This window comes from Cervus elaphus, chromosome 25 (assembly GCF_910594005.1).
Source record: "Cervus elaphus chromosome 25, mCerEla1.1, whole genome shotgun sequence".
Lineage (NCBI taxonomy): Eukaryota > Metazoa > Chordata > Mammalia > Artiodactyla > Cervidae > Cervus > Cervus elaphus.
In genome coordinates, this window is record NC_057839.1 from 26,175,568 (window position 1) to 26,197,550 (window position 21,983).

The 21,983-nt window shown below is 37.6% G+C and overlaps 1 protein-coding gene across 3 annotated transcripts in view; it reads right to left on the reverse strand.

The window, feature by feature from the left end:
• Positions 1–10,303: 10,303 nt before the first annotated feature.
• The window catches only part of DDX4 (DEAD-box helicase 4), an 80,404-nt gene continuing 68,724 nt past the window's right edge, over positions 10,304–21,983 (reverse strand). For all 3 annotated transcript variants that reach the window (XM_043887412.1, XM_043887413.1, XM_043887414.1), the window contains 4 exons: positions 14,031–14,130; positions 13,003–13,273; positions 11,629–11,739; positions 10,304–10,975 (listed from right to left, as the gene is read on the reverse strand). In XM_043887412.1, the coding sequence (XP_043743347.1) occupies positions 10,907–10,975; positions 11,629–11,739; positions 13,003–13,273; positions 14,031–14,130 (551 nt within the window). In that variant the 3' untranslated portion in view covers positions 10,304–10,906. The remainder of the gene's footprint in view (positions 10,976–11,628; positions 11,740–13,002; positions 13,274–14,030; positions 14,131–21,983) is intronic.

Here is a 21,983-nt window from a genome sequence, read left to right on the forward strand (position 1 = left end):
GTTGCTAAAAAGAGTCTTAGCCACTAACCACATGTGGCTACTGAGCACTTGAAACACAGCTAGTACAACTGAGAAATTGAATTTTTAAAATTTTATTTTACTTAATCTAAAGCTTGAGACTTGCTTTGGCTACTGGGAAACTTAAGTATATCTTAAACAACTTGAGTATGTGAATCTATATTGGGTATTAAATCACAATTTACTATATTCAGTATAGTTTATAAAATCTAAATACTAAATATTTCCAATGAAAGCTTCCAAATTGAGATATGAGGTAATTATAAAATATATACTGGATTTCAAAGATTCAGTACAAAAATGTAAAATACCTTAATTTTTATACTGATTATATACTGAAATGATATTTGGGATGTATTGATCACATATATCTCTCCCGTACCAGCAAGGCAGCGGTAAAGAATCCACCTGCAAATGCAGGAGACTCAAGAGACGTGGGACTGATCCCTGGGTTAGGAAGACCCCCTGAAGCAGAAAACGGCACCCCACTCCAGTATTCTTGCCTGGAAAATTCCATGGACAGAAGAACCTGGTGGGCTACAGTCCATGGGGTCACAGAGTCAGACACGACTGAACAACTGCGCATACACACAGCAGCTGGAGATGCGCTAGACTGGAGCAGCAAACAGACTTCTGAGCCAGAATATCTGGGTTCAAAGCCCCCCTCTGCCACTTGCTAGCCTCCCTTACAGTTAGATGTGATTAAGTTCTCAACAGTGGAATAGCAAAAGAGATCTATATGCCATTTCTTTGTCTAATTCATAAACATCTTCCTCTTGTCCACCTCTGCCCTCCCCTGGCCCCACTCTTTCCCTTTTCCTGGCTTGATGAAGAGAAGCATAAAGTCCTTGGAAACCATGTACCAAAGATAGTAGAGGCACATGACAGAAGAAGCCTGGAGTCCTAAATAACCATTTGAAAGGCTGCCTACCTTGCAGGAATACCCTCCTTGGACAGTTAGGTGAGCAAAAACCTACCTCCATCTTGTTAAGTCACTGAAGTTCTGGGGATTTCTAAAAAGCAGCTAGTGTCATCCTAGTAGATAAAATCAGTGACTCAAAAGACTAACAATAAACCAGTTCACAACTCTTGGTGTCATCATGAAGCAGTAAGATAACACCCCATCCCTTGATTCCATCTCTTCTCCACCCCCTTACATGACTCCCAGGTGTATTGTTGCCAAGACTGTGATTGGTAGACATGTAAACAGATGAAGAAACAATGAAATAAATGACCAACAGACACATGAAAAGGTGCTCAACATCACTAACCATCAGGTAAACATAAATTAAAACCACAGTAAATGGCTAAAATTTTAAAGCTGGCAATAACAAATAATGGTGAGGATGTGAAGCAAATGGAACAATCTTCCTACAACGCTGGTAGCTATAATAATAATAATTCAACTACTTTGGAAAACTCTTTTGTTGTTACTAAGAAAGCTAAACACATACCTACCCTATGACCCAGCAATTTCACTCCTAGGTACACACCTGTGAGAACTGAGAGCTGTGTTCACCAAAGACTTACAGAATATACTTAGGAGCTTTATTTACAATAGTAAAAAATGGGGAACAACTCAAATGCCCATCAATAAGAAATTAGAAAAACAATTTATAGTATATTCATATGACAGACCACACAATAAAAGAGAACTGATACACACAACATGGAGAAATCTCACCAATACTATGTTGAAAAAAACCAACAAAAAAGAGAGTTTATTATTCCATTTATATAGAGTTCAGGAACAAACATAATTTATGATTATAAAAATCGGAATAGTGGTTACCTCTGGGCAAAAGAGTTGAATGCAAAGGGGCAAAAGAAATGTTACCCATTTTGATTTATGTAATTGTTTTAAGTATATATAAATAAAAATTTAAGCCATACACTAAATGTTTGTGCATTTTAAAATATGTAAATCATATTTCCAATAAAATGATCAAAAAGTTAACTTGCCCCAAAGCACACAAATACAAGATGTTGAGCTCAGGTTCAAACTTAGGTTAATCTTAGTCTTCTGATTTGAGTAGGGTTCACTTTTCCATCCAATCCATTGAGAAATGAGAAAACTACAAGAAGACTGTCGTTACTTAGCTTAAATACGTCAGTAGCATCACTCTTGCTACATAATTTATCCATAGCATCTATATTATGATAAACTGTACTGATTTTTCAACAGTACATGAACCTTGAACTTCCAGATGTTCAAGCTGGATTTAGAAAAGGCAGAGGAACCAGAGATCAAATTGTCAACATCCGTTGGATTATCAAAAAACCAAGAGAGTTTCAGAAAACAACTACTTCTGCTTTACTGACTATGCCAAAGTCTTTGACTGTGTGTACCACAACAAACTATGGAAAATTCTTTAAGAAATAGGAATACCAGACCACCTGACCTACCTCCTGAGAAATCTGTATGCAGGTCAAGAAGCAACATTTAGAACCAGACATGGAACAACAGACTGGTTCCAAATAGGGAAAGGAATATGTCAAGGATGTAGTTTGTCACCCTGCTTATTTAACTTATATGCAGAGTACATCATGCGAAACGCTGGGGTGGATGAAGCACAAGGTGAAATCAAGACTGCCAGGAGAAATATCAATAACCTTAGATATGCAGATGACACCACCCTTATGGCAGAAAGTGAAGAACTAAAGAACCTTTTGATGAAAGTGAAAGAGAAGAGTGGAAAAGTTGGCTTAAAGCTCAACATTCAGAAAACTAAGATCATGGCATCTGGGACCCATCCTTTCACGGCAAATAGATGGGGAAACAATGGAAACAGTGAGACTTTATTTTCTTGAGCTCCAAAATCACTGCAGATGGCAACTGCAGCCATGAAATTAAGACGCTTGCTCCTTGGAAGAAAAGCTTTAATCAACCTAGACAGCATATTAAAAAGCAGAGACGTTACTTTGCCAACGAAAGTCCACCTAGTCAAAGCTATGGTTTTTCTGGTAGTCATGTATGGATGTGAGAGTTGGACCTAAAGAAAGCTGAGTGCCGAAGAAGTGATGCTTTCGAACTGTAGTGTTGGAGAAAGCTCTTGAGAGTCTCCTGGACTGCAAGGAGAGCAAACCAGTCAACCCTAAAGGAAATCAGTCCTGAATATTCATTGGAAGGACAGATGCTGAAGCTGAAACTCCAATACTTTGACCACCTGACTCGAAGAACTGACTCATTTGAAAAGACCCTGATGCCGGTAAAGATAGAAGGCAGGAGGAGAAGGGGATGACAGAGGATGAGATGGCTGGATGAAATCACTGACTCAGTGAACATGAGTTTGATTAAGCTCTGGGAGGCGGTGATGGACATGGAAGCCTGGCATGCTGCAGTCCATGAGGTCACAAAGAGTCAGACACAACTGAGCGACTGAACTGAACTGATTTTGGCACCAAAACATTCTATAGTTCAAATGATGGTTTTAATTTGTAGTACTACAGCAATAACAATTCTGTCTATAGAACTGAAATAAATTATTGAAATCAAACTTTCCATCATCCCATACAACTGGTAACAGGAAGATAATCCACTTGAAGAACAAACATGGTAAGATAAAACTGTCAGAACCCGCCATTTATAACTAGCACAAATATATTAGTTGATTAGCATCTGTAGATTATCATGAAAAATCTCAAGTGGTAGAACATCCTAAGACTGATGAAACAATTAATAGATGAAGATACAGTGAGATGATAAATGGTCAATTAACAAGTGTCACTCATATCCCTGTGATATTTGTAAGCAACTCAAACACTATAGTTGCAAATGTGATCCCTACCTGTTTCTCAGGAAACAACTATTTATTGATCATTGATGTATCAGCTAATTCAGTACAGTATGTTCCCTAATACAAACCTTCAAATTGCTAACTCTGAAGGATGCAAACATGAGTCCCATCAACATCAGGCATGAGTGAAACTGGGGCTTGCCCTCTGTTTCCTATTGCTGACGATCCTTCAGGTCTATCATTTCCCATCTCCTTTCTTTCCCTCCTCCAGTCAGTAACTCTTCTTGCCTGTTCACTCAATGCCAGCTCCTGTATGTTATTTCTGTACTGTACTACTATACTCTTCAAGGCACTGTAAGACTAAAAGTGTTTTAATTTTTTTTAATGTATTATTTGTGTGATAAGTATTATAAACCAATACAGTACAGCCCTGTGTAGCCGATTGTTCTGCTTGGGTACCCAGTTTAACTCTGTTGGATTTACAAGCAAACCAGATTTATGAATGTGCTCTTGGAATAGAATTTCTTTGTATGTAGGGGATTTTTTGTATTAGAATAAAATGAACATTAAAATATAAGGGCACTAGCATATGGCTATGATACTCTGCATTCTTACACAGGGCTGCCTCTTTTAAAAGTATTTTATTGTAACTGCATGCACTGACTGTGTAGCATCTTCACTGGATGCACACTGGATGAAGAAAACTCCAGTTATTGTGTTTCTTTTATGTAAAAGCAGACTGAAGGATAACCAGATCATTGATAGTGCTAGGTACCACCCAAGTCATCGAATAAGGCCAATGTTAAGGCTGCTCCAACTAGTTAATACGAAGCTTCATACCCACCTTGTGATACAGGAGTGTCTCTTCCTACACATAAAAGTTTATGAGTATTTTAAACTGTTTTTGTACCTGTTGCGAATATATCCCTCACATGGTGAACCTCTGCCAAAACCAAGGAGAAAATCAGGTTAAATAGAAACAGCCAAGACTTCGGGACAATAAATTCATATACACAGGAAAGAAAAAATTGGGCTTTGTTCCTGAATGCTGAAAAAGAATTCTACAAAAACACGATTCCAAATCCAGAAAACACTGATAAAGGAAAAAAAAGAAAAGAAAAAAAAAAACCTTTCCCAAGGAATTCTTACATGCAAAATCCCCCACAGAGAAGTAGATTTCAATGCCCTACTGTAATTTGGCAATCTCCTAAATTATAGCAAAACAATTAATGAAGCACTTAAAGGATTAACCTGAATTGCCAGACCCCAAACTCTAGGACAAATCATTTGCTCATTTCAATTTCAAGCATCCTTAGTGTTCCAGCACACTCATCTTATTGTCCTCCCCCCAGAACTCTCTCCTCACAAGAAATTCCTCAGGGAACCACCAACTGTCTCTAAAGCAGGAGTCATTTAATCTTTGGTTCCCTGACCTTTTTGCTGTGTCTATGGATGGATTTTACATAGGTAGATAAACCTAAGCACATGACTAAGCACAGCACAGATAAATCCCCTGAAAATTCAAGTAAAACTTGAGTTGAAAAACCAACGTGATCTAAAGTGATTAGGAACCGAGATTCTAAAGGGAGAACCCAAGGAGTACAGCAGCGCCAGCCCACCACGCAGGCACGCCCCACACTCACTTGGATGCGATCAGCGCCAAGTTCTCAGCGGCAGGGACGCCCTCCTATCTGCTTATCCCTGTCGCTGGGATCCCAGGAAGCCAACCTCCAGCTCCGCCCCAGGGGGAAGTTTCCCGCCGCCCCCACGCCCTCAGTAGCTGTCGTTCCCGGCAGCGGGCAGAGCAAAGCACTGCCCTGCTTCGGGAAAGGGCAGGACCACCAGCACAGAGCTGCCTCGGTGACCAAGCCGGGGTGCAGGCAAAGCTGCTTCCCAGCGCCAGCTGCTTCAAGGTGACCACAGCCACACACGCTGTCTGATCGCTCACATCTGTCTGACCCCGAGGCTGAGCTCTCTGCTGGTCGGATAGTAAAAGAGCACTTTTCCTCCCACTAGCATCGTGGGACATAATACGAGTCCATTCTGGGCTTTTCCTAAGGAGGTACTAGGTTCCTGGTTCTGCGTGGGGCATGGCGGGGAAATCTAAAGCCCACACCGAACGTTAAGCGCCGACTACAGCATCATGCACACTGGCGTGTGGCTGAAATTTTTAACATGGCCATTTTAAACATAGTTTAAAATCTATAATGAGCACACAAAACAAAATCAAAAGCTCTCTTCTCCCCAGTTAAGGGACCAATAAAGAGACTATAGGAACAGCACAAAATGTAAAGCCAGGGGTGTAAAGGAGGTTAAAGTGTAAAGAAGGGGTGAACTTCTGTCCAATGCTGCTGCCCTATGTTATCAATGCTGAAAACTTAAATCATAAAATAATCACTACTCTACCCAAGACCCTAACGGACAGATGGGTTGGATGGGTCATGTACCCAGTATGAAATCAGGACCACTCTTCATCTTTCCTCTCTACTAACATCACCATTATTCCCAAATCTTCATTTGTACACCTGATGCCTGACATTCTACATTTTGAGCTTCTTTACTTTGGGCCAGAACCTTTGACTCTGCAAAGTTTTAAAATGCAAAGAATTCAAGGGAAGAAAATCTAAGCTTTATTATTCACATCTTAACCTATGCCTTTTCAGGTGGCGCTCGGGGTTAACAATCCACCTCTCAATGCAAGAGACTGGAAAGACACAGATTCAATTCCAGTTGGGAAGATCCCCAGAGTAGGAAATGGCAACCCACTCCAGTATTCTTGCCCGAAAAATTACCTGGACAGAAGAGCCTGACAGGCTATACAGTCCATGGCGATGCAGAGAGTTGGACACTACTGACAAAAGTGACTAGGCACTCACCTGAGAGGAGGCCTCAATAAACAGATAGAGGAGGAGAGGTCACTAGACCCTAGTGGTTGGCAGGAAAGGCACAAAAACGAACAGATTACTGAATTTGCCTAAAGCCAGCATTCTATATACCATAACAAAAGATTTCTGATATCAAGCAGCAGGAAAACAAATGCATAATTTAAAAAAAAAGATTTCTCAGGTTAAATTTCAGGGATTAAACAAGCATTAGTGAAGTAGAAAATTCACTATTAAGCAACACTTGGAAAAACAAAATTAGATAGCTATTGAAAATAAAATATAATTGCTAAGAAAATATATAAGAAGACTTAAAGATAGTATTCTACCAGAACATAAGCAAAAAGATGAAAAAACATGAAAGACAGAAGACTTAGAGATGAATTGGTAGTTCTAGCATCTGATTGGAGAAGGCAATGGCAACCCACTCCAGTACTCTTGCCTGGAAAATCCCATGGACGGAGGAGCCTGGTAGGCTACAGTCCATGGGGTCGCGAAGAGTCCGACAGGACTAAGCGACTTCACTTTCATGCACTGCAGCAGGAAATGGCAACATGCTCCAGTATTCTTGCCTGGAGAATCCCAGGGACGGGAGCCTGGTGGGCTGCCGTCTATGGGGTCGCACAGAGTCGAACACGACTGATGTGACTTAGCAGCAACAGCAGCAGCATCTGATTAATATCAACAGGAGTTCCATAAAGAACAAAAAAAATCTAGGAAAAATTATCAAAGAAATACAACACACTCCCAGAGTCAGAAAAGTATGATCTGCAAAGCACACCAAATACTCTAGAATTGAAAGGTCCACTCATTATTAAATTTAAGAACATTAACATCTTTGGGAATCTAGCTTCCAGACACTAACTTTGAACACAGAAAATATTATGATGAAAAGCACATATTTCTTCTCCCAAAAAGAGAAAGACAATAGAAACAGGTAAGCAAACTGCTCTAAGAGTTTATTCAAAATTAAAGTAAATTGGTCTGTGAAATATTTATAGTAATTGTCCCTAGAAACACAGAGGTGACAAAACTGGATAAATAGTAAAGGAAAGATAATCACACTATGTTAACTGGCCCATGCAGAGAACAAATTATATAATGTAAACCCTATTGATTTTCAGTTTTAGAACCAACTTGTAGATATAACAGGAGAGCTTTGTTACAGAATGCAGATGTTAACTTTGGAAATGTAAATGTACAGTTCACAGATGTTGCAGTGTAAAAACAGAAGTAGGGTGTCTTTATCATCTCACAAAGTATACTTCTAAGTAAAGTTACCAATTTTTTTCTTCTTTTCTCTTTTTATCTACTATAAGATGATGGATGCTAACTAAACTTATTGCAGTAATCATTTCACAACACAGTATAAGCAAAACCATATGCTATATGCCCTAACTTACACAGTGGTATATATTAACTGCATCTCAATAAAATTGGAAGAAAGCTACCAAAAAGTTACCAAAGTTACCAAAAAGTTACCAAAGTTACCAAAAGTTACCAAAGTTACCAGAGAAGGGAGAATGAGGTGAGTGGTCTTTACCATGCACAGTCAGTAAACTGTGGGATATGGAATAGCAATTTAGAAAGGGAGAGGGAGCAAGATATTGCTCTATTATAATCCTTCTATAGAATTTTATTTTCTAGTCATATTTGTATCTGTTACTTTGATATTTTTTAAAGAAAATTTTCAAATCTATACTCAGAAATAAGGAAAGTAAATGAAACTTGGATATTTATAGTTGGTTTGTTATGATGGTAGGATTATGTGTGACTTTCTCTTTACATTTGTTTCAGTAAAGCTCTGATGGTAAATTAGATAAATCAAGCATGACTCAAGATAGTTTTAAGGCAATCAGGCTATGACCAAGAAGCTATTTGAGGAAATAAAAACAGAAATGACCTATAAATTCTCTTTGTAAACAAAACTGGAAGAGACAATTAAGACACACAGACAAAACAACTAACGGTGTGAACACTTTCATTTAGCCTTTCCCAGAAGTGAGATTTACAGTATTAAGTTAAATATATCCTGTTTATTAGTTTGCTTGCAGGATCTTAGTTCCCCCAATCAGGGATCAAACCCAGGTCCTTGGCAGTGAAAGCACGGAATCCTAACCACTGAATTCCCAGGGAATTTCTGTCGCATATTCTTTTTAACTAAACTTCTCATTTTGAGTTGTCTGTTCTATGTGTATTTGTCTAATGGTATTCCTACAGACCCACATATATAAATAACTATACACTGATAATCCACTGTAGTCATAGTGATATTTTTCCTTTTCTGTTTACCGTTTTTATATAAGCAACTAATTCTGTTGTGATCAAATCTATTCATTGTTTCCTTCATGATTTCTGTCCTCTGAGCTTAATGTCAACTCTCATTCCCAAGTCAAAGGTTTAATATTTAACTGTATTTTTTAGTAGTTGTAATTTTTACATGTCACACAGGGCTGATTTTTAATACGGCATGGGGGTAGGCATCTAGTTACCCCAGAAGAATCTGCTGAATGTTCCATTCCTCTTTTAACTTGTGATGCCTCATTTACTAACCAAAATTCCTATAACAAGACAATCATGTTCAAGAAATGCTGCTTTGGATATTTTAAGTGAACAACAACATACACTTGAAACGTTATTTTTGTCCCCCTGTATTTATGTCTCACTTGTTTTATGTTAATATTTTGGTTCATTTATTTAATGATTTAGTAAGAAATTCTTACAATCTAGACACAGAAAGTTTTTTTTTGCCCTTCTTCCCCCTTTTTTAAAATTATTCTTAATTTGAGACTAATTACAACATTGTGGTGGTTTTTGCCATACATTCACATGAATCAGCCATGCATGTACATGTGTTCCCCATCCTGACCCTCCCTCCCACCTCCCTCCCCATCCCATCCCTCAGGGTCATCCCAGTGCACCAGCCCTGAGCACCCTGTCTCATGCATCAAACCTGGACTGGCGATCAATTTCACATATGATAATATACATGTTTCAATGCTACTCTCTCAAATCATCCCACCCTTGCCTTCTCCCACAGAGTCCAAAAGTCTGTTCTGTACATCTGTGTCTCTCTTCCTGTCTCGCATATAAGGTCATCGTTATCATCTTTCTAAATTCCATATATATGCGTTAATATACTGTATTGGTGTTTTTCTTTCTGGCTTACTTCACTCTGTATAATAGGCTCCAGTTTCATCCACCTCATTAGAACTGATTCAAATGCATTCTTTTTAATAGCTGAGTAATATTCCACTGTGTATATGTACCACAGCTTTCTTATCCACTCATCTGCCGATGGACATCTAGGTTGCTTCCGTGTCCTGGCTATTGTAAACAGTGCTGCGATGAACATTGGGGTACATGTAGACACAGTAAGTTTAAGATACGTAATGGTAAGTGAAAAAGTTTTCACCCTCAATATTAAAATATCAAAAAATTAATTATGGCAAGAGTGAACAACACTGTTTCTGTTGATATAGTTTGAGCTCAAAGAATGATTTTCATTACTGCATCTGTGTATTTATGTATATTATACATATTCAATTTATATAAGACTTTTCACTTCATTGGTTTCACAAGACTCAAAATTTCAAAATACAAGAGTTGAGAACCATAATCTGTAACAAGAAAAATTAAAAGGGCGGCTGGAAAACTTAGGGGGGAAAGAGTTTCATCCTTTATTTTTAAGAAGTCTGTATATTAAAAATACAAACAGTTGTATCATTGAGTACAGAGTTCACGTTGCAAACATTCAACCATGTTCATCGCATATCTGATGATATAAAATCAAAATTGCTTTTAAAAGCTTGTCTTTCACTGTTTCTATCATGAAAATCATGTCATTACATTTCAGTGACACACTATTGTTTCAAGGCTCCTTTTAAGCAAAAATAGAACCCAATAATTTTTAACCAAAAGTGTATCCTATAATCCTGTTTGCTCTAGGATCAATAAACACTATACTAAGACATGGCATTTAGACATGAAATATGTCTAAAACCCTTGAAGAATACAATAGAAATAGGTAAGACATTTAGAATGCTTTAATCTTTCTGGTTAACACCATTTGCATTAGTAACTGCAACGTTGTAACTTTTAGCATTTCACGTTAACTAGTCAGTAGGATTTTTTTTTTTTTAGGGTGGGAGTACAAACAGAAGGATAGGAGATGCAAGGTTTCATACTTCTGTTTAAAAAAATCAAAAATCAAAACTACTTTCTTCTCTGCATCAAAACTGTACCACAAATTTGCAGGTTGTTTTCGTTTTAATCCCATGACTCATCATCTACTGGATTAGGAGCTTGTGATGAAGAAAAGCTCTTGCCACGGTAATTCTTAAAAAAGAAAGAAAGAAACAAACATTTAATTTTATGTAGTGTTAAAGTTATACTACCTAGACTGATAGCAAGGACTCAAGCTTTCTACCGTTTCTTCCCCAAACAAAAAATTTCATTCTCACTGAATCCAATTCATTTGAAAAAAGTTCCATATCAATCTAGGAAGTTTAAATTGCAGAGTATTTCAAGAAAAAATGTAAGCCAATAGTTTTGGCAAACGGAAAAACAAAGCTCTTCACTTTAATGAATAAGCATAAATACTTAATGACTAGTATGCCCATTATTTCTGTATAAAAACTATGTTGCCTAGACTGACACAATAGAAAAGATATGTAACCACACTGCTATTATTTTATCATAATTAATAATGTGGTCAGAATTCAAAAAATAAAGAATTACTACGAAAATCTCAGAAGATCCTAAATTAGAATTTAAAATGGGAAAGGAAGGTGTTTGAGCATAAATCTTAAATTCCTCCCCTTTAAGACCAAAACTATATATGTATATACAATTTTTAGAGAAACATTAATCTTCTACACATGAAAATAATGGCTTAAGTTGTTGTTACAGTTACTTCACAATATTAAGCACAACATTTACAAAGAGTAAATAACTAAAAGCCAATTTCTAAATTTTCCCCCTCAACTAACCTTTCTAGTATCAACTGATGCAAACACATTTCCTCTTGTACTACCACTGAAGCCAGGACCATATGTACTAAAGGCAATTTCTTCTAACCAGGCAGGAACATCTTGTTGAGCCTTAAAAAAAAATTAACTTCATAAACAACATGCATAAAGTCTCAAAAGATTCACATGTTTACTTTTCCTTCGAAAAAGCAATAGAGTTCCAGAAAAACATCTTCTGCTTTATTGACTACACCAAAGACTTTGTGTGGATCACAACAAACTGTGGAAAATTCTTAAAGAGATGGGAATACCAGCCCACCTGACCTGCCTCCTGAGAAATCTGTATGCAGGTCAAGAAGCAACAGTTAGAACTGAATATGGAACAACAGACTGGTTCCAAATAGGAAAAGAAGTATGTCAAGGCTGTATATCATCACCCTGCTTATTTAACTTATATGCAGAGTACATCATGAGAAACACTGGGCTGGATGAAGCACAAGGTAGAATCAAGATTGCCCAGAGAAATATCAATAACCTCAGACATGCAGATGACACCACCCTTACAGCAGGAAGCAAAGAAGAAATAAAGAGCCTCTTGATGAAAGTGAAGAGGAGAGTGAAAAAGTTGGCTTAAAGCTCAACATTCAGAAAACTAAGATCATGGCATCCGGTCCCATCAATTCATGGCAAACAGAGGGGAAACAATGGAAACAGTGAGAGACTTTATTTTTTGGGCTCCAAAATCACTGCAGATGGTGACTACAGCCATGAAATTAAAAGATGCTTGCTCCTTCGAAGAAAAGCTATGACCAACCTAGACAGCATATTAAAAAGCAGAGACATTACTTTGCCAACAAGGGTCTGTCTAGTCAAAGCTATGGTTTCTTCAGTAGTCATGTAAGGATATGAGAGTTGGACTTTAATGAAAACTGAGTGCCGAAGAATTGATGCTTTTGAACTGTGCTGTTGAAGCAGACTCTTGAGAGTCTCTTGGACTGCAAGGAGATAAAACCAGTCAACCCTGAAGGAAATCAGTCCTGGGTGTTCATTGGAAGGACAGATGCTGAAGCTGAAGCTCCAATACTTTGGCCACCTGATGTGAAGAACTGACTCATTGGAAAAGACCCTGATGCTGGCAAAGATTGGAAGGCAGGAGGAGAAGGGTATGACAGAGGATGAGATGGTTGGATGGCATCACCACCTCGATGGACATGAGTCTGAGTAAGCTCTGGGAGGTGGTGATGGACAAGGAAGCCTGGCATACTGCAGTCCATGGAGTCGCAAAGAGTCAGACATGACTGAGCAACTGAACTGAAAATCCATACATATAAAATGTCCACTTTCAATGACAAGGTAAGAACACTATCCATTCAGTTTTAAAAATTAAAAACTTACATCTGATAGCACTTTCACTAGAGGCTGTGCTAAATGGCTATCTGATTCCAGATCAAAAAAGGAAATAGCTCTGCCAGTATTTCCACAACGACCAGTACGCCCAATTCGATGAACATATTCATCAATGGTAGAAGGAAGATCAAAATTAATAACATGCTGAACATTTTCAATATCCAGCCCTCGTGCAGCTACTGAAGTAGCAACAAGAACGGGGCACTTTCCACAGCGGAAATCTCCAAGAGCTTGCTCTCTTTCTCTCTGTTCACGATCACTTGAAAGAAAACAAAGCATGTATTAGAACAGTCCTTAACAAAATTATTAAAGAGAACCATTAAAGTTCAATGGATAGATTTTTTTTTAATAACAGTAAAAAAAAACAGCAACATTTAACATTAATGTCTACTTCTTACATACAAAGTATTATACTCATTTAAGTCATCATTTAATTTTCATAGTAACACTTTGAGGTTAGGACGATTAACCCCATTTGCAGATGAAGTAAGGTGACAGCTAATACCTACAGCCAAAATATAGACTCAAATATGACAAACATCAAATCTTACCCACTAATAAACTCTTTCTAGTTTTGACAAAAGATAAACAACTACTTGATCAAATGATTTCTCAAAAATTACTCATTAAAGTATAATCTCTGAATTCTACATATTCACTGATTAATATTTTAGATCTCCTAGTAAAGTGCCAATGAAATTGTGTTAATATGACATTTTTGAGGACTCCAATGAAAAAAATATCAAGCACTGAATAGATTTAGCTGAATAACCTAGATCTAAGGATCAGAGAGACTTAAGTGAGATCGCTTGACAATCATGATGAGGAACTTAAGATACTTTTAACTCACCCATCCCTGCCACTTGGTTCTTATAAAAACTTAAAAGATGAATAATAATAGTTAGATCTTGAGATTCTAATTCCAGGATTTTTTACTAGTTAAATATACCAACATTTCTTAACAAATGACAAATAGAAGTTACCTCCTTACTAGGAAATCATAATAACCTACTCACCCATGAATACTTGTTGTTGATATTTTTTCTTGACAAAGAAAAGTGGCAATAAAATCTGCTTTTTTCTTAGTTTCAACAAAGACCATAGTTCTTTCATCACCTACAAGACAATGAAACATTCAAATTACAAAATCAGGAAAAGAAAAAAATGCACAGGGTGAGTAGGAAACTGTCTTATCCACCACTATATTCCCAGCACCTAAACTCAGGCCTGATAGGTAAGAGCAATTCAAATATTTCCTGAGTAGATGAATGTCAAAGATAGAGAGACAAGGATTTTTTTCTACTTTATGACTAAAAAAAAAAAAAACAAGAAAAACAACCACTTGCCCTTTGCCTTCATAGGCCAACCAATAAGTAGAGACTTCAGTTCAGTTCAGTTCAGTCGCTCAGTCATGTCCGACTCTTTGCAACCCCATGAACCGCAGCATGCCAGGCCTCCCTGTCCATCATCAACTCCCGGAGTTTACTCAAACTCATGCCCATCGAGTCGGTGATGCCATCCAGCCATCTCATCCTCTGTCGTCCCCTTCTCCTCCTGCCTCCAAGCCCTCCCAGCAACAGGGCTTTTCCAATGAGTCAACTCTTTACATGACATGGCCAAGGACTGGGGTTTCAGCTTCAGCATCAGCCCTTCCAATGAACACCCAGGACTGATCTCCTTTAGGAATAGACTGGTTGGATCTCCTTGCAGTCCAAAGGACTCTCAAGAGTCTTCTCCAACACCACAGTTCAAAAGCATCATTTATCGGAGCTCAGCTTTCTTCACAGTCCAACTCTCACATCCATACATGACCACTGGAAAAACCATAGCCTTGACCAGATGGACCTTTGTTGGCAAAGTAATGGCTCTGCTTTTTAATATGCTATCAAGGTTGGTCATAACTTTCCTTTCAAGGAGTAAGCATCTTTTAATTTCATGGCTGCAGTCACCATCCGCAGTGATTTTGGAGCCCAAAAAAATAAAGTCTGACACTATTTTCACTGTCTCCCCATCTATTTCCCATGAGGTGATGGGACCAGATGCCATGATCTTAGTTTTCTGAATGTTAAGCTTTAAGCCAATTTTTCACTCTCCTCTTTCACTTTCATCAAGAGGCTTTTCAGTTCCTCTTCACTCTCTGCCATAAGGGTGGTGTCATCTGCATATCTGAGGTTATTGATATTTCTCCCAGAAATCTTGATTCCAGCTTGTGCTTCTTCCAGCCCAGCGTTTCTCAAGATGTACTCTGCATATAAGTTAAATAAGCAGGGTGCCAGTATACAGTCATGACATACTCCTTTTCCTATTTGGAACCAGTCTGTTATTCCATGTCCAGTTCTAACTGTTGCTTCCTGACCTGCATACAGGTTTTTCAAGAGGCAGGTCAGGTGGTCTGGTATTCCCCTCTCTTTCAGAATTTTCCATAGTTTATTGTGATCCACACAGTCAAAGGCTTTGGCATAGTCAATAGCAGAAATAGATGTTTTTCTGGAACTCTCTTGCTTTTTCGATGTTCCAGCAGATATTGGCAATTTGATCTCTGGTTCCTCTGCCTTTTCTAAAACCAGCTTGAATATCTGGAAGTTCTTGGTTCATGTACTGCTGAAGCCTGGCTTGGAGAATTTTGAGCATTATTTTACTAGCATGTGAGATGAGTCCAATTGTGCAGTAGTTTGACCATTCTTTGGCATTGCCTTTCTTTGGGATTGGAATGAAAACTGACCTCTTCCAGTCCTGTGGCCACTGCTGAGTTTTCCAAATGTGCTGGCATATTGAGTGTAGCACTTTCACAGCATCATCTTTCAGGATTTGAAATAGCTCAACTGGAATTCCATCTCATCCACTAGCTTTGTTTGTAGTGATGCTTCCTAAGGCCCACTTGACTTCACATTCCAGGATGTCTGGCTCTAGGTGAGTGATCACACCATTGTGATTATCTGGCTCGTGAAGATCTTTTTTGTACAGTTCTTGTGTGTATTCTTACCACCTCTTCATACTATCTTGTGCTTCTGTTAGGTCCATACCATTTCTGTCCTTTATCGAACCCAACTTTGCCTGAAATGTTCTCTTGATATCTCTAATTTTCTTGAAGAGATCTCTGGTCTTTCCCATTCTATTGTTTTCCTCTATTTCTTTGCAGTGATCGCTGAGGAAGGCTTTCTTATCTCTCCTGGCTATTCTTTGTAACTCTGCATTCAAATGGGAATATCTTTCCTTTTCTCCTTTGCTTTTCGCTTCTCTTCTTTTCACAGCTATTTGTAAGGCCTCCTCAGACAACCATTTTGCCATTTTGCATTTCTTTTCTATGGGGATGGGTCTTGATCCCTGTCTCCTGTACAATGTCACAAACCTCTGTCCATAGTTCATCAGGCTCTCTGTCTATCAGGTCTAGTCCCTTAAATCTATTTCTCACTTCCACTGTATAGTTATAAGGGATTTGATTTAGGTCATACCTGAATGGTCTAGTGGTTTTTCCTACTTTCTTCAGTTTAAGTCTGAATTTGGCAATAATTTGGCTCATGATCTGAGCCACAGTCAGCTCCTGGTCTTGTTTTTGCTGACTGTATAGAGCTTCTCCATCTTTGGCTGCAAAGAATATAATCAATCTGATTTTGGTGTTGACCATCTGGTGATGTCCATGTGTAGAGTCTTCTCTTGTGTTGTTGGAAGAGGGTGTTTGCTATGACCAGTGTGTTCTCTTGGCAAAGGAAAGATAAATGATATCTACCTGCCAACTCTTAGCAGTTCCAAATTTGACTCAGGCTCTTTACTTCCCTCTCTATAAATAAATGCCTTTGTTCTTCCCATGGTCATAGAATCTTTTATTCTACCTTGACTGCCAGAGGCATTCATAATAATTGCATTCAACCCAGGGCTAACAAACTCTACAATATTCTATGTTTCAGCATTATCTCAATTCAAACCCCTTAATCCCCAAAGTATCTTATATATCTATATAGATATATAAGATATTATCCCAGGGTCTTAACACATTAAAGAATATTTACTTGTTAGCTTACAGTAGTTAATTGGTTTAAATTCAAGCATGAGCCAGAGACGTTTCCACACAAAGAAATTTTCTATAAAATGTTAGAGAGGAAAGATAATCATTTACAGCCTGAATAGAAGTAACAAGGTGTTACTTTTCATAATCCCACTCCCCCATGTCCCTATTAGCTGGCTCCATTTATTCAACAAACATTTAGCATCCAGTAGATGCCAGTATCTATTCTAGATAATGAAAACACAGCAAATAAAACCAAGTACCTACACTCATTGTGGACAGGTAAATAACAAATATGATGCATTAAGTCTAAAAAAGAAAAAAATTTAGCAGAATAAAGGGCCAAATGGGTTTATGCACTCTCTCCAATTAGATGACATGTGAGGACAGATATTACTATACAAGTGAACTATTCAGATATCTGAGGAAACAGCATTATAAGTCAGAGGTAAGAACAAATATAAAGATTCTAAGGTATAGATGTTCTTTATGTGCTCAAAAAAAAAGAAAAGAGGTCCCCATCTGGTTTTTACATTCTAGGCAGAGGGAGTATCAAGAACAAAGGTAATGAGGTAGAACCATGTCTGGTACGTGTGGGTAATAGTAATGAGCAAAATGCAGCTAGAATAGGGTGAGCAATGGAGAGCAGTAGGATTTGGAGAGGGATAATGGAAGCCATTTCATGAAGTGCCCTGAAATCCACCAAAAGATCTTTACTTTGAGGAGGGAAGCCATTGGGTTTGGAGAAAAGTAGTAAACCTGATCTTTAACTTAGCTGCTGATGGATTCGAATATAGTTTGATGCTAGACAGAAACAAGAGGACTCTGCTAACAGATCAGATATGTACACTGGAAAGAAATCAAAGATGCCTCATATTTTTGTGTCTGAACAACTGGAGTAAGTCTTAGTCGCTCAGCTGTGTCCAATTGATTCCTTGTGACCCCATGGACTATAGCCCACCAGGCTCTTCTGTCCTTGGAATTCTCCAGGCAAGATACTGAATGGAATTTCCTAAGTGAGATAGTAGGATTGCAAGAAAGGAAGGTTTTAAAGGTGATATTTAATCTCAGATATCAGACAACCAGGTGGGAAATCAAGAGAATAACTGATTCTTACAGTAATAAATGAGCTATATCCTTGAGACATAGTCATTTTATTAATCAGTAATGATTTTGTTTTATCAAAAATTACCTTTCAACAGTTTTGGAGATAATCCATCAAGATGCCCAATGCCAAAACTGATTCATTTGATATAGTCAGGTACATAATACTACTATGCAGCTTAAAGCCCTGATCTCATCTTTTCCTGGTTCCCCAGTGTGAATCCCAAAATGGTAATAAAAATTTAACTCTGCTGACACTTTCTCTGTTTTTTCCTCTACTAAAAATTTTGGATTTTTTTCTAGTTCAGGTAATAAGCTATATCCCTTCAGTGGCAGAGATAATGAAAATTTAGTTTTATGATCAGATCATTTTGTGATCTTTGTAGATGGATTAATGAATTATAACCACTTATTCTGTGAGGTGAAAAATAATACAGAATTGTTAGTCCATTATAAACTATTAAGAATCTAAAAAGAATACTAGCTCTGGTAGCCAAATTGCAATTTTTTATATTTCTGTGTACATTCTTGACCTATGGCTTAAGTGACAGAACTGAAGCTATCATCTCTTTATGTATCTATAATTCAGAAAGAGGTTTATCTACCACTGTACATAATCATTATGTTAATACTCTAGGGACAAGTATTAACAAACATAAAGCCTCTTAAAGGAGCTCAATTCTGACTGGTTTACACAGAAAAATTAGAGAATTTATAGAAATCCATAATTCTAAAAACTATGATTCTAAAAATTCCAGAAATCTAAAATTCCCAGAAAATAGAGAAATTGATTCATAATACTCTAACTATTGGAGAAGGAAATGGCAACCCACTCCAGTATTCTTGCCTGGGGAATCCCATGGACAGAGGAGCCTGGCAGGCCATGGTTCATAGGGTCACAGAGAGTGGGACATGACTGAAGCAACTAAGCACCCACTGTATATCAAATTAAAAACTCTTCCTATAGCAACTAAGCAGAAATATTTTAAGATTCCAAGTTCTCATAAATAAGTGAAACTTCTGATATACAAGACTAACTTAATAACTCTGGTTTTAAAAATATGCATGTCCTTTCTCCAGTTTATCAGTGTTAAGTAGAAAACAAACATATCTTACTTTACTTGGGTTTTTCTTAATGTATGAAGATTTGCCAATCAAATTAATATTCTCCATAATGTTTAAATGTATGAAAATGTAAATCTGTGTTCAACTAAACAGACTATTCAACATTGTCTACTGTTTTGCATACTGTCACCTGAAGATAATTTCCAAGATCTTTAGCTTTAGGTTAACTTAAAATAGTAGACTATACTGAGTTAATTAAATTGATAATCACTGAATATTTAGGATGGAATTTGCTTGTTATTTTTCATATATCACATATAGGCAATATCTTTGAGTCATAATAAGGAAGATACTCAATTTTGCTACTTTAAGTGTAAAAGGATATGTGTGGTGTAGAAAGTAGTATAGAAAGTTCGAGTTCTGGTAGTCAGCCTCAATGTCCCTGTATGGTATCTCTCAACTGTCCATCCCTGCCTCTAGTTTTCTCTATGAAACAGAAGTGAACTTTGGTTAAAAGTAATAATTAACATAAGTGGTCAAGACTATCCTAGGAGTAATATTGACCAAGAAACATAAACTATTTTTGCATTTATTTTTCAAGGAAAGAAAAAGTAAAATTTCCCTAAAGTTGCAGCTCTCAAAATTTTGGTCTATGACTCTTTTAAACTCAGAAAATTATCAACAATTCCAAAGAGTTTTAGCTACATGGTTGTAACAACTAACACTTACCACCCTGAAAACTAAAACCAAAAAATTTTTAAAATATTTACTGGAACATTCTGCATGTTAAAATAATTTTAGTATAATTACGAAGATTGTTTTTACCTCACAGACTCCTTGAGAGCATCTCAGGGAACCTGAGAAGGATTCATTTTGTCCTAAAGTGTCAGTTTGCTCCAGAATATGAAAAATGCACAATGAAAGATAAAACTTGGAAACTGAATTTTATACCAGTTTATAATATGTGACTATTTAAAAAAAAAGCTACGTGCTTGTCTTAAGTCACTTCAGTGGTGTCTGACTCTTTCCGACACCATGGACTGTAGCCCACCAGGCTCCTCTGTCCATGGGATTCTCCAGGCAAGAATACTGGAGTGGGCTGCCATGTCCTCCTCCAGGGGGCATCTACGTGACCTAGGGATTAAACCCGTCTCCTGCGTATCCTACACTGCAGGCTGATTCTTTACCACTGAGCCACCAGGAAAGCCCCCCAAAAAAAGAAAAAAAAAAAAAAAGGATGAAATATGTTAAAATGTTAACAAATTCAATCAATTTGCATGGAACTATTTCCTGATTTACTGTTTAATGCCTTTACTTACAATATGAAAGGTTCTTCTTTCTTCTTTCTCTTCCTTATAATCAGCCTATATAGCAGAGATTCTTCTGACTTTATTATGTCTTTGGTTGTTTAAAGAGAAAAAGACCTTTATGAAAGAGCTATTAAAACAATGTTATCTTCTACTCTTAATTTTAAATGCTTTGTCACTTCAATTAAATTACTGCCTAAGAACTAAGTAATCTTACACTAGTAAAATGTTCAACTCTCTTCTGAGAACTTTTGATTTTGTCTTTTTTAAGATCAGACTATAAAGTCAGACCTAACAGAAGCAAAAGATATTAAGAAGAGGTGGCAAGAATACTCAAAAGAACTGTACAAAAAAGATCTTCACGACCCAGATAATCACGATAGTGTGATCACTCACCTAGAGCCAGACATCCTGGAATGTGAAGTCAAGTGGGCCTTAGGAAGCATCACTACAAACAAAGCTAGTGGATGAGATGGAATTCCAGTTGAGCTATTTCAAATCCTGAAAGATGATGCTGTGAAAGTGCTACACTCAATATGCCAGTAAATTTGGAAAACTCAGCAGTAGCCACAGGACTGGAAGAGGTCAGTTTTCATTCCAATCCCAAAGAAAGGCAATGCCAAAGAATGGTCAAACTACCGCACAATTGGACTCATCTCACATGCTAGTAAAATAATGCTCAAAATTCTCCAAGCCAGGCTTCAGCAATACGTGAACCGTGATCTTCCAGATGTTCAAGCTGGTCTTAGAAAAGGCAGAGGAACCAGAGATCAAATTGCCAATATCTGCTGGAACATTGAAAAAGCAAGAGAGTTCCAGAAAAACATCTATTTCTGCTATTGACTATGCCAAAGCCTTTGACTGTGTAGATCACAATAAACTGTGGAAAATTCTTAAAGAGATGGGAATACCAGACCACCTGACCTGCCTCTTGAGAAATCTGTATGCAGGTCAGGAAGCAACAGTTAGAACTGGACATGGAACAACAGACTGGTTCCAAATAGGAAAAGGAGTATGTCATGACTGTATACTGGCGCCCTGCTTATTTAACTTATATGCAGTGTACATCATGAGAAACACTGGGCTGGAAGAAGCACAAGCTGGAATCAAGGTTGCCAGGAGAAATATCAATAACCTCAGATATGCAGATGACACCACCCTTATGGCAGAAAATGAAGAACTAAACAGCCTCTTGATGAAAGTGAAAGAGGAGAGTGAAAAATTGGCTTAAAGCTCAACATTCAGAAAACTAAGATCATGGCATCCAGTCCCATCACTTCATGGCAAATAGATGGGGAAACAGTGAAAACAGTGGCTGCTGACTTTATTTTTCTGGGCTCCAAAATCACTGCAGATGGTGATTACAGCCATGAAATTAAAAGACACTTACTCCTTGGAAGGAAAGTTATGACCAACCTAGACAGCATATTAAAAAGCAGAGACATTACTTTGTCAACAAAGGTCCGTCTAGTCAAGACTATGGTTTTTCC